At 39.8% G+C, this 12,965-nt stretch overlaps 3 protein-coding genes across 4 annotated transcripts; all 3 read left to right on the top strand.

Annotated features, from left to right (window-relative positions):
• The first annotated feature begins 29 nt into the window (after positions 1-29).
• Positions 30-3,885, top strand: nanos2 (nanos homolog 2). Its single transcript, XM_079661367.1, has 2 exons — positions 30-1,700; positions 3,746-3,885. Exon 1 carries the CDS (start codon positions 1,151-1,153, stop codon positions 1,619-1,621), a length of 471 nt encoding a protein of 156 aa, XP_079517493.1. The 5' UTR covers positions 30-1,150; the 3' UTR covers positions 1,622-1,700; positions 3,746-3,885.
• On the top strand, positions 3,606-7,109 carry LOC307026179 (uncharacterized protein). Its single transcript, XM_079661363.1, has 8 exons — positions 3,606-3,937; positions 4,037-4,151; positions 4,290-4,434; positions 4,508-4,621; positions 5,191-5,335; positions 5,419-5,567; positions 6,157-6,296; positions 6,618-7,109. The coding sequence occupies exons 2-8, from the start codon at positions 4,052-4,054 to the stop codon at positions 6,767-6,769; spliced, it is 945 nt and encodes a 314-aa protein (XP_079517489.1). The 5' UTR covers positions 3,606-3,937; positions 4,037-4,051; the 3' UTR covers positions 6,770-7,109.
• A 115-nt stretch (positions 7,110-7,224) lies between these two features.
• LOC307026177 (uncharacterized protein) lies at positions 7,225-12,945 on the top strand. 2 transcript variants are annotated; one of them, XM_079661358.1, is made up of 8 exons: positions 7,225-9,587; positions 10,553-10,661; positions 10,785-10,929; positions 11,131-11,244; positions 11,342-11,486; positions 11,908-12,056; positions 12,136-12,275; positions 12,502-12,945. In XM_079661358.1, exons 1-8 carry the CDS (start codon positions 9,312-9,314, stop codon positions 12,651-12,653), a joined length of 1,230 nt encoding a protein of 409 aa, XP_079517484.1. In that variant the 5' UTR covers positions 7,225-9,311; the 3' UTR covers positions 12,654-12,945. The 2 variants fall into 2 exon arrangements, with proteins under 2 accessions (XP_079517484.1, XP_079517485.1); XM_079661359.1 differs by having other exon boundaries at positions 7,226-10,661.
• The last annotated feature ends 20 nt before the right edge of the window (positions 12,946-12,965 follow it).

Genomic DNA, 12,965 nt, shown 5'->3' on the forward strand with positions numbered 1-12,965 from the left:
TAATGGTTAGAAATGGAGCCCTTTCTTCGTGCAACTTGCTGAACATGTGTAATACACTGTTAACAGACACACTATGCATGGTTGGGTGCAGATTTAATTCCATGGCACAGAGTGAAAATACGCACAGCATGAACAGCTGCAGGGATTAAACCAGGATTAAACACAGATTTTCAGGACTACTTCAAGAGGTCTGCATCATGGTCTGCATGCATGCGTCAGCGCCGGCCCCTCAGTTGTATGAAGGAGCATGTTAGGTGGCAGGTGCACGTGTTAACTTCTAACAATGTTCCTGTTTTTGAAGTGGCCCATCAAGATCGATGATCACTTGCATGACAGGCAGAAAAAAACATATTTCGAATTAATTATTATCTTTTCTTACGGTATCATCATGCAAGGCTTGCATGATCTTGAAAACATTGACCAACATATTCACAACATAGACATAGGCCTAATAGATGTTAAAACACACACGTAAAACAGGAAAGAAGTAAGGAAAATAATATAAAAACCAAAATAATAATAATGAAAGATAATAAAAACAATATAGTAGCTAATAATAACAACAGGCTAATCATAATAACAACAGCAATATAAAAACAAAACACGGGGAAATGTCAGGTGTCGTACTCAGCTCTGACTAGAAGGCCAGAGAAAAGAAGTAGGTCTTCAGTGAGGATATAAAAAACCCTAGGGTCTGGGCCGACCTCACAGTTTCTCTCTGTTCATCATCTAAAGGACTTTTATAACGATCACAGTTTCAGTAATATATATTTGTTTATTGACTATGTCTTTTAAGTTTGGGGTAAGTGTTTGGGTGTCTGGTGTGTGTGTGTGTGTGTGTGTGTGTGTGTGTGTGTGTGTGTGTGTGTGTGTGTGTGTGTGTGTGTGTGTGTGTGTGTGTGTGTGTGTGTGTGTGTGTGTGTGTGTGTGTGTTGGCTGGACAATATATTAGCAATCGAGATCAGAGAGTGTCACTCTGCCTGACCAATCAGCAGGTGCACCAATCAAAGCCATCAGAAATTAACTGACATCAAACAATTCCCCGCAGACACCCTGGCGCCACCTTGCAGCATCCAAACATTGTTGCACTTTAGAGGCCTGTATGAAAACGCCTCCAGCACAGTGAGCACACTGCGTATTTTCCCCCAAAATGACAGCAATGCAACGACAGGACCGGAGCCGCTTCGACATGTGGCATGACTACATGAACCTTGGCAGAGTGCTGGAGAGGCTGCGGGACAGCACCCGGGATGATGGGGGTCTCACTCACATCAAGGGCACCGAGAAGGAAGCAGCATTCTCCTGGAGCCTACGAAACACCTCCCGGAGAGGGGAGCGTAAAGACTCCACGGAGTCCGGCTCAGTGAGCAGCCAGTCGGACACTAGATGCAGCACTGGGACCCCCCCTGGATGCTGCCGCTTCTGTAAGCAGAACGGAGAGTCTTTGACGGTGTACCGGTCCCACATGCTGAAATCAGACGAAGGGAAAGTGATCTGCCCCATCCTCTGGAGATACACCTGCCCCCTCTGTGGAGCCAGCGGGGACCAGGCGCACACACGCCGCTACTGCCCGCAGAGAGAGGCCGGAGAGGTGGCCATGGTGCTGCTGGGCTCCCGGTGAGACAGAAGACACGGTACATGAACTCATGCTTATGAGTTCATGTTTACAGAGACTGATGGAGGTTCCTAACAAGTTTGAAGTTAAGTTTTTTCTATTGTCGTGTTTTTCAGCGTTGATTTGCAGACATTTTAAAAACTGCGGGAGCTATTTTTGTATATGTATTAGTTTATAAAGTGTAAAAATGGTTATCAAATCTTGGACAAGTGTCAGTTACAGGAATTTAAAAACGGCCAAACTAAAGCTTTTTGATTTATATTATGCTTCCTAGTTTTTTAAAAGTTTTTGAAGAACTATACAGAAATATTTCAAATCAACATTTGATTGACCAAACATGTGTTCATGTTCACAGAGAAAGTGTTTGACGTTGCTGCTTTTAAAATGATGACTGTTATTGTCAACACACTTTTACGCGTTGAAAAAGTGTTATCAAAACTTGAGAAAAAGTGTAAATCATAGACTTTTTAAAATTCTTGTTTGTTTCAATTTTGAAGGAATAAATATGGGAAAAGTTACTCATGCTTGTTGTTTTTGTTCAAAGTGTCAAAACTGTGCATGGTTGTTTAGCTAAATATTTAATTCTGTTGACATACATGGAAACAAATCTACAGGCATATTTCAAAAGTAAATATACAAATACTATATATCTTCAATAGACACAATGAATGAATGTGAACTTGACCGATGATCCCATGCAGCTGCAGAATGACAGGCAGAACAAAACCATCATATTTCGAATCAATTCTTCTTCTGTTATCATCTTAGAGCCGTGCATGATCTTGAACACATTGACCAACATATTCACAACACAGATGGGCCTCATAGACGTTAAAACACACACAGGTGAAACAGGAAAGAAGTAAAATAATGTAAAAAACATAATAATAATAATAATAATGAGAGATAATAAAAACGATATAACAATAGTAATGATAATACTATAAATCACAGCTTTCTCTTTTCTTGAAAACGATTGTTTCAAATATGTAACTGAGGAATATAAGGGGAGATAATAATACAAAAATAGTTTGAGCTTTTCCACACTGCACAGTTTCTCTCTGTTCATCATCTAAGGACTTTTATAATAATAATCACAGTTTCAGTGTCCCTGAGATGAAAGAACCCCCCCCCCCCAGACAGACACCTGCGCCGATCTTGCAGCATCCAAACATTGTTGCACTTGAAAGACCTGTAAACATATGGCTCCAGCACACTCTGCGTATTCTCCCCCAGGACCAGCACTTTTAAAGCCTTGAAAATGTTATCAAACCTTGCAAAAAGTTTCAATTACAGTCATTTTATTTGTGAAATGGTGGTTTAAAAAAGTAAACTAGACATATTTTCAAATCAAAATATGCAAATATAGCTTTACTAGCCATACATTGAATTGAGGTCAGATGTAAAACAGTTGTATAACGTCTCTAAAACTGAAAGCAAGTCATCGTTTCATAACTCCATAATTCATTATAATAAAAGAGCATACTCTGATCTCACCTGCTGCTTTGAGAAGGCCATAAATTGCTGTTACTAAACCATATGAACGATAACCCCTCCTACACAGAGAGTTATATCACTGACCTTATTTATAATTATTATAATGATGCTTTGTGTAAAATCAATTACAATGTTGAGGAACAGGTTGTTTTACAGTCTTCATACACAGAATCCTAAACTGTGATGCAGCTCAAATTCAATTAGAGTAAATAAAAATACAACTTGCTATTAAAAGTACCTTAAATACAAACACTTGAGCACATTTATTAAGTTCATTTCCACTGTTGACAACATATAGAGAAGCACCAGCCCGTAACTTGAGAAATGGAGGTCATATGTAATGAAAACAGTCGGGACATGACTAATAACTTCGATCCTGTGTAGTAGTGTAGTAGGCATCTGGAGAATCTGGATGCCTCCGATGCATTTTTCTCCAGCAGAAGAAAGTTAGCTCATTGGCTGTTCATAACACACCTGGCCACACCTACCGGCTCACAAAGCGTGTTGTGATTGGCTGATAGCACCTGTTACCAAACACTACTACACACGATCAAAGTGCAGCTTTCATAATTCAGTTATGAAGCAGAGTCATCAATCCAAGGTCTGGTCTTTTATCTTTTCATTCATCCACAGATCAAAATGTCCATCATTTGAAAACAAAGAAGACAATAAAAGGTAAATGCCAGGTGAGGTGAAGTGAGTTTCAAACACGTGCTGACAGGACATACAAGGCTCAGAGTTGCACAACGAGCTCCTTTAAACGCCAGGAAAGCCCCTCCTCGACAGCAGTCTTTGACTTTCTGCCATCAAAGAACAACATAAACGGTAGGTGAAAAGCTTCTCTATTTAACACATTTTAAATCTGAACCTTGTTCTTTACTGTATAAAGTGTGTTTTATTAATAATACTTTATCTTTGTTTTAGATAACTTGTCCAAAAATGGCCAGACACAGCATCATCCGTGTGATTGCCATAGTGCTCTCACTGGTATTCTTCATCATCACCATGGTGTTCAGTGCTTTGGCAGGACCAGGAATAGGTACGTTTGATTGCTTTAATTATATATATTATTTTGTGAGATAAGGTTTGTTTGTTTAATGTAGAAATGTTGAAGTAATCCTTTGACTTTTTCAATGAGTCAACATAACTTCATTTTGTACCTTTTTTTTGCTCAAAGATCCCTTTTTGGAGAGCACCAAGAACATCTCGGATGCGTTTGTGACGGAGATCACTCCGGATGGGTGGACGTTCACCATTTGGGCCATCATTTACGTCTTCCTGGCTTTAGTGATGGTCTACGTCATCTCCGGCATCTTTAGGAAGTAGGAACCCGCCTATTTCGGGCTGCTTTAATTTTACGTTTTTGCCAACACTTACCTGTGATTCTGTCTTCAGGAATGCATACGGTCCGGTGTACTGCAGCCCGGCCGTTCTGCCTCATGGATTCTTCGTGACTTGGTGTTTGAACCTGACCTTAAACGTTGCGTGGTTGTTTCTGTGGGACAGAAAGTAAGATTTCGTTATTTACTTCTACTGAAATCAATCAGGCTGGGAAACCCTAAATTACAGGCAAACAATTGGCTTTAATTGGTTGTATATTCTTAAAGATAAATACCTGGACTGCTTGTATGTGAATGAAGGAGAGGCTTATAGGTCATAGGGTCAAATACAGGTCATCACCTACAATCAATAAGCTCATAAGGCATGATTAGAGCACACATTGAGTGACATGAACATTGGCAGGATACTGAATATTACAGACATCCAGATACTTTAAAAGGATGTGTGTCTCATTCTGATATTACATATTCAAATGTTGCTTTTTATATTTTCGTCTATTCTGGGATTTAATTCTTGTTTGAACCAAGGGTGCCATAAGCAGTGAAACCCTAAAAGGGAAATGTGTGATTCAGGAATATGAGTAGATTTATAGCTATATTTAATATGTGTAAAAAAGGAGGATATCAAGAAACATGTGAATAGTTGCTGATTGGACAGGATTACACTAAGATTAAAATGCATAAATGCAACAACAACTGTTAACACATCCTTTGATCTATCTCCCATCCCTATCAAAGGTTGATGTCTGCTGCGCTTGCCTTCCTCATCCTCATCGTCCTCACTAACTACCTCATGATATTCTTCTCCTGCATCGGTCTCAACAACTACGGAGCGTGGCTGGCAAAGTACCACAAAGTGGACCTGTGGCTTCACCGAGTGCTGGTAGGTCCAGCAGCTGTTCTCCTCTCAGAAGCATCTGCAGCGTCAGCTCCGCATGCTGAGTGTGTTCTGTTTCTCTGCTGCAGGTTCAGAATGGGATCGCCATATACGCAACATGGACCACCATAGCATCGCTGGTGAACCTGACCATCGTGCTGACTGAAGACGCTAAGATATCCCCGGCGAACGCTGCCACCATCTCACTCTCTGTCCTCACTGTGTTGCTGTTAGTGTGGTGAGTGCAAAGTGGTGGACACATCTCGTATTATTGTAAATAGAGCTACCTGTCCAATCCCATCGATCCAGCGTCCTGTAAAACTTCCAAATCTACACAAATATAATTCAAATGGGTCTATAGGTCGACATTTCTGGTTTAAACTCACACTTTGGCTCCTGAAGATGTCAGAAATTATACAAATGGGCCACGTCGTTGTTGTGGTCATTATGCTAATTTACAATGTGCAAATTGAATATATATTCTAACATAAAATGTACGAGTACACAGCACTTCTGGGTTCACAATCGGACAGGCTTGAAAATATAATGTAAAAGAACAATTATTGATGCATTAACTCTTTATCACTTTAATATTGCAGCTGGAAAAGTTGTAGTTATCCTATTCATACTGCGATGTGAATTTCACTTAGGGATCATCCTATTGCAACATATAATAATATTTGATAAATCCTTGAGATGTTATTAATCTGAATGGTTCAAAGGTACTCAAGTTATCAAATCAATTTCGTGGAATTAGGTCTGAAGTGTAAATGCTTAAAGAAACAGCACTGCCTTTACTAAGTTAAAATGTGTTGTGTTTCTTGCAGGGCTGTCCTTGAAAACACCATCCTGGATAAACACGTGAGGTACATCCTGTCCATCTACCCCGCTGTGATCTGGGCGCTGACCGGAGTGTTCTCCAAGAACTACAACGCTGCAGACCCTTCACGAAACAACACCTTCAACGGTGAGGAACACATCTCCACCTCTATCTCCAGGATGTTTGCATGTCCTATCAAACATGCTGTGGATTGATTTGAACATGCAGTTACACGGACAATGTGCACACTCATGTATATGTACTTATGTATATTTAATAACTTGCACATTTGTAATTCAACGTGTATATTTTCTACTTTCTTGTTTATTTCTAGTGTTTTTCTTTGAATGTTTATTGAACAATGCCTTGTCTTTTTATGCTGCTGCAACACAAAAAAGTACTTCTTATCTTATCTTGTCTTATTTCTGCTTCCCTCTGATATTTATATATATCTTCTTTCCTCTGTAGTCGTGCTGTTGGCTTTGGCCTGCACGATACTTGCAGGTCGGATAGGTCTGGTGGTCTGCAGACACATCAAGATGCCCCTCTATGAGGACATCAGCCCGGAGAGCATGACTCCAATGGAGATCGCTGACAAGCAGAAAGATATGTTTAAATAAGAGGTTCTGATAAACCTGTGTGTATCGATGCAGTATTGTCTCTGTATGAGCTGTATTTTCTTAATGCTTTGTATATATTGTAATCTATGACTGTTTTGCACTGCTTCAACATATATAATGAAGCTTCTTATAATAAGGGAAATTATATAATACTGAAGTCCAATCCAACCTGTCAACACATTTTGTACTCCATGTTCTAAAGACAGGCTTAATTTATTATTAATTTTACATCTAGGCCTGCAGTTTATTTATCAAAAAGGGTATAATGTTTATGTTTCCTCATGCACTTTGACTTGTATTTTGTATACTGTTTAAAATAAATTAAGCTTTCTCAAATTGTTACGATTTTGTGTGATTTTTCTGGTTTATAAGAGATAAGAAATACTACAACTGTTCAAACAAACAGCATAATTATTTACTTATTAAATTGTGAATTCTCCTCAATCAATCAATCAATGTTTATTTATATAGCCCAATATCACAAATGTTACATTTGTCTCAGTGGACTTCACAGTTTGTACAGAATATCAGTATGACAATACGACACCCTCTGTCCTTAGACCCTCTGTCCTTAGACCCTCTTTCCTTAGACCCTCTTTCCTTAGACCCTCACATCGTACAAGGAAACACTTCCAGAGAAAACCCACAGTTTAAAGGGGAACATGGGAGAAACCTCAGGGAGAGCAACAGAGGAGGGATCCCTCTCCCAGGACGGACAGACGTGCAATAGATGCCGTGTGTAAAGCATAGAGATAATACATTTACAACATAGGTAGACAAAATGTTTGGAAATGCATGTGTCTGTAAGAAGAAGATGAATCCACGAGGATGTCAACAATCCTGTGGGAGCCATCAGGGAAGTAGTATGATGAGAGTCAGGCAGGACCACAGAGACAGGTTCAACCACGACTCGAAGTCCAGGACTCAGATCAGGATCAGGACTCAGGACTCAGGACTCAGGATCCCGGCGTAGATAGACACCAAAAAGACATTTGGGGGAAGCTGGGTTATTGGGAACATGAGAGTACACAGGTTCAGACAGACAGAAGGAAGAAGTAAGGTGTCCCCCGACAGTCTAAGCCTATAGCAGCAAAACTAGGAGCTGACTCTGAATCAGCCCTAAAAGCTTTATCAAAAAGGAAGGTCTTAAGCGCACTCTTAAAGTAACCGTAATAACAACACATTGTCAGAGGGGGAAAGCACATTTACTCAAGTACTGTACTCAACCCTTGTGTGGTGTTCATATTTTTGTTACTCAGCCAGTGTTCGTGGGTCTGGTGGACCTGCTGCCTTTTTGGGTTTCAATTCAACACAAACAAACTATTTTATGTTAAAATACTCAACAGATGTTTACCACTACAGTGGGTGGTCATTGAAAATGTGTTCTGATGTTCTTCACAGAAATTGAGCCAAGGCCATTGAGTGGTTTGAAAAATTTATTTATCATATTTCTTTAGCTAAATAATGAACGGGGGGGTCCCACAGACCCGAACACTAGACAAGGGTTAAGCACAATATTGAGGTACTTGTACTTTACTGGAGTCTTTACATTTTAGGCTACTTTATTTATACTTCTAATCCAGCCTTTCACATAAATAAGTTTTTAAGATATACACACTACTAATGTGCTCAGTAGTGCACAAAATATATTAAATGTTCTCAACATTTATGAATTACAACTCTTATATGTATCTGTCAGGGATAAAAACAGGATATTATAATATTCTTACTTTTGCATTTGATACTCGAGTACATTTATCTTATATAATACTTAATACTTTTACTTAAGTAACCTTTTACACTCAGGACTTTTAACAGAGCTTGTTTAGAATGTGGTATTATTACTTTGACGTAAGTAAAGGAGTACTTTTTCCAAAACAGCATGCTGCAAAGCTTTATTAAAGGGGTGTTCCCTTTGAAATCCATCCTCACATCTCACCTGACAACAGATCTTTAGACTTTCATATCCCAGAAAATGTCTACGCTGACTAATGTCATGCCCTTTATTTATGACAAATATGCTTATGACAATAATAGATTAGAGTGTCCACACCAGGGGGGTCAAACTCAAGGCCCGGGGGCCAAATCCGGCCCGCGACTTCATTTCATGTGGCCCCACAAGAGCTTGCAAAGAATATATGTTATAATATGTTTATTATACGGTTACATGCCGCTTTACAGAAGCACATTGCCCATAAACTACATGTCCCACAATGCATCTCAAATTAGACTTTTTTCTCGGAATTTTACTTTTTTTTCCAAAATGTTATTTCTTTTTTAAATGTCACTTTTTTTTTTGTTTCTCCAGAATTTGGCTTTTCTTTTAAAATCATTTTGTGAGATGCACACTGAAGAGACTTGCAATTGTTTGCCCTAGACTTCTGCTTTCAGACGTAGTTAATTATGAAGTTATTACCCTATCCGATAATAATCCAATGTAGAGGCAATCATGTAATATAATAAATTATATTATATATATAAAATATTTATATATTTATTCTTGTATAGTCTTATATATAAAACTGTCCCTTTGAGTGCAACCATGATGCTAATGTGGCCCGAGTTGAAAATAAGTTTGACACCCCTGATCTACACTGTCGTTAGTGTCACCTACTGTTTGAGTCCTTTATTATTTACCGCACTGGGGCAGAATACAAGTATATGTATACGTGTATGTATACAAGATAAGAGGAGCACGTGTTTACGAGTGGTCGTAAAAACCTCGCTCTTACACAACGAGCTAATGTATAAAAAGCCAGCCGTGCGTCCTCAGGTACTTCTTCACACACCCAGCGCACAAAGAGAGCGCCCCAGAAAGGTACGTCGTGTTTGTTTTTAGAAAGTCTCTATTGTACTGGATGTGTTGGTTTGGGTTTAACTATGAAGGAGGAAGCTCAGTGTGAAGAAGTGGACCTTTCTGAAGTTATGAGAGTACTTTCAATTGGAATTTTTAGAAGGATTTTGCTTTGAATGACAGGATTTTTGAAAGAAAAGACAGCTAGTGATTTAAGAGGATGGTACAACTTGGTTTAATTGCCTGAATGGCTGTTAAGGTGATTGATAACTATCACTAGCAAAGGTCAGAGGTCAGCCCTATCACCTGTGCATTCAGAAGGTATTACATACCTTCCTAAAGATCACATTTATTTGACTTTATTCAGTATAAAACAGTAGGATGTCACACCTGTATTAAAGTGGACCTATCATGCTATATTTGAATAATATATAGTAGGACCATACCTATATAAGGCATATTTATACTTTTTATTTTTCAAAATACCAAACAGATCATGCATTTTAGCCATCCCTCATTTCGCTCAATTGAACACTGTCTTTGCATCATGGGCTGATTCTGTGAGAACAGCACCATCTACAGGCCTGGCATATGTACTACAGCGTCTCCAGCGCTTTCCAACGGCAATGTCCGTGGCTGTCTCCTCCTGATTGGTGGAGTTGGCCCAATAGCCGTAGCGCCACTTCTGTGACGTCATAGAAGTGTTCAAATCTGGATCAGATCCGTTGCAGCCCCTTTTTAAGAGATTTGGGTATGGAGGAAAATAGAGAGGGTTGTGTTTTCTGACACTTGGTGAGTTCCCTGGAACACCGGGGACACATATTCATGTATACAAGACGTACAAAAGTGCATTTTGCATGATAGGTCACCTTTAAATACTGTATGTGTCATGTAATCTCCCCTTTCAATGTGAGATTTATGTGGTTAATTGCATATTTTAAGCTCTAAAAAGTGTTTATTTCTTTTCAAATAATTATCATTTATCACAGTCGACCACAATGGGAAAGCATAATCCTGGCCGTCTTGCAGCCATAGTGGTCTCCGTTGTCAGCTTTGCAATCAGTCTGGTGTTCAACGGACTGTCTGTAGTCGGACTCGGTAAGTTAAACCTGTGTTTACATATTTAAATTGTTGATTTAAGATACAAGTAGGTATAAGATTGGAATTGGGCTCGGTCATTTTGGTTTTTGTTGATATATATTTTCATTGTTCTCCCCTCAGGTCCTTATGACACCACAACAGGCAATGTGTCCGCAGTGTTCGACACGCAGATCACACCGTCAGGATGGACCTTTACAATCTGGAGCGTCATCTACGTCTGGCTGATAGCGATGATGATATACATTGTCACCGGACTCTGCAGAAAGTACAGACAACTTCTTTTACTCTCTACTTTAAAACCTATTTTGTCATGATTTAAACCTGTGTAGAATAGAACGTGCAAATAGTATCTAGTGATGTTCTTTGTCCGGGAGTATCGTGGGCTTTAAGAGTCACAGAAAATAATAGATGGTCCCTGTTCTGTGGATGTCTACACCGACTTACTGTGGTTCTTTTTCTCTTGTAGGAATGGTTATGGCTATGTTTACTGCAGCCCTGCGGTTCTGCCGTATGGATTCTTCATTAGCTGGTGCCTTAATCTCTGTTTCAATATTGGCTGGCTAATTGTTTGGGACAAAGGGTAAGAGTCCTTTGATTATTCCCTAATAAATAATAAGCAACCAAATTTGAGCGATCACGGTTAAATTCATGTTTTTGCTTTCTGTTCTCTTCATAAGAATAATGATCGTTGCGCTGGTGTTCCTCGTGCTGGTCATCTGCACCAACTACTCCATGATCTGCTTCATCTGCCATGGACTTCATGTTTATGGAGCCTGGCTCAAGAAATACCACAAGGTCGACTTGTGGCTTCTCCGTGTGCTGGTAAGTATTATTAAAGAAAATAGTGTCTCTACTGGGACATGTCTCCATGCTTTAATGTTCAAAAAGCTCTTTATTTTTCTCATACTGCCTGTGCTGCAGCACCTCTTTTCACCCTCTGTCTGAATCCAGAGCCCAGTCTGCTCTGATTGGTTAGCTGGCCGGCTCTGTTGTGATTGGTCAGCCGCTTAGAGATGTCCCGCCCCTTATCCTATCACGTACAATGTGTTGGAGCGCTAGCCAGTGTTACATAGTGATGTCAGTAAACAAACGAAACACTACAGGAAGGGGAAAACCAACAAAAAGCTTTAATCTTGCATCTGGCGGGTTATACAAGTCTACTTTTTCATATAAAAAATAATATGGCTTAAGAGTACGATCCCCACCCGCGTGCAAAACTAAACAACTCTCTTTCCACTTGCAGGTTCAGAACGGTGTGATGATCTACACAACATGGACGACCATTGCAACACTGATCAACCTGACCATCGTGCTGACCTATGACGTGGGCATGTCCCCGCTGGACGCTGCAACCATCTCCTACTGTTTTTTGACCGTCGTGCTGCTCGTGTGGTAAGTGCTCTTAACTTATGATACATATTAGAGAAGTAATGCAAAGCTATTGGCAGATTCTGAATGTATTTGCCCACAGGTTTGCTTTGGAGAACTTTGTGCTTGACAAACACGTGCGGTACGTCCTCGTCATCTACCCGGTTGTGATCTGGGCGCTCACTGGGAACCTGGACAAGAACTTTGATGCTGAATCACCCAACCGCAATGGCTTCTTCATTGGTAAGACACCGAAGAGAGCTCCATATGAATAAAATATGGTGGATGTGTATGATACAATCAGCTTGTAATCTCCTGCCATGTCTCCTGAAACATGGCAGGTAGAGGGAAGTAAATAAGCACAATGACGGACAATAATTACACTTTTTTTTTTTTACTGTTTTTGAGTAAATTCTAAGAGAACATTTCAGATACCATCTTAAGTACTAACCAGGTTTTCTTCTCTTAGTTGCCCTGCTGGCTTTGGCCTCAATGCTGTTCCTTGTCAGGATTGTTTTGGTGATTTGGAGGCACATCAAGCAGCCGCTCTACACAGACGTCAGTCCTGAAGCCATGGAACTGACGGACATCGCTGAAAAGCAGAAAAAGATTTTCCGTTAAACCTTTTTATAAAACACTGGATGTCATGTATCATAGCAAAAAGTGGTGCCATTTTTAGGCATTACTCTACGTTGATTATCAGGAGAACAAATGTTTTTTGGGGGGGAAATCAGTCCACAATATTACGTTGAACTTTGGCTGACTGGTCTATGGACCTTTTATGGCTCTCTCTAACATATGGATTGCAAACACAAGTCATTAGGCTTTGATAAGGAGACTTTTACAACACAGAGGGGCAACACCTACCTTACAGTATAGACTATATGTTTTGACATTTTTGCACGTTTTTCAGTTTGTTTGGTATCAAATATA

Source organism: Notothenia rossii, assembly GCF_949606895.1.
Source record: "Notothenia rossii genome assembly, chromosome: 12".
Classification (NCBI taxonomy): Eukaryota; Metazoa; Chordata; class Actinopteri; order Perciformes; family Nototheniidae; genus Notothenia; species Notothenia rossii.

Coding starts and splice junctions, on each gene's coding strand:
- nanos2 (XM_079661367.1), top strand. CDS start 1,151: ATGACAGCAATGCAACGACAGGACCGGAGCCGCTTCGACATGTGGCAT.
- LOC307026179 (XM_079661363.1), top strand. CDS start 4,052: ATGGCCAGACACAGCATCATCCGTGTGATTGCCATAGTGCTCTCACTG. Junction 5,336..5,418: donor TGTGGCTTCACCGAGTGCTG/GTAGGTCCAGCA, acceptor TCTCTGCTGCAG/GTTCAGAATGGGATCGCCAT. Junction 6,297..6,617: donor ACGAAACAACACCTTCAACG/GTGAGGAACACA, acceptor TTTCCTCTGTAG/TCGTGCTGTTGGCTTTGGCC.
- LOC307026177 (XM_079661358.1), top strand. CDS start 9,312: ATGATGCTAATGTGGCCCGAGTTGAAAATAAGTTTGACACCCCTGATC. Junction 10,662..10,784: donor ACTGTCTGTAGTCGGACTCG/GTAAGTTAAACC, acceptor TTCTCCCCTCAG/GTCCTTATGACACCACAACA. Junction 11,245..11,341: donor CTAATTGTTTGGGACAAAGG/GTAAGAGTCCTT, acceptor TCTCTTCATAAG/AATAATGATCGTTGCGCTGG.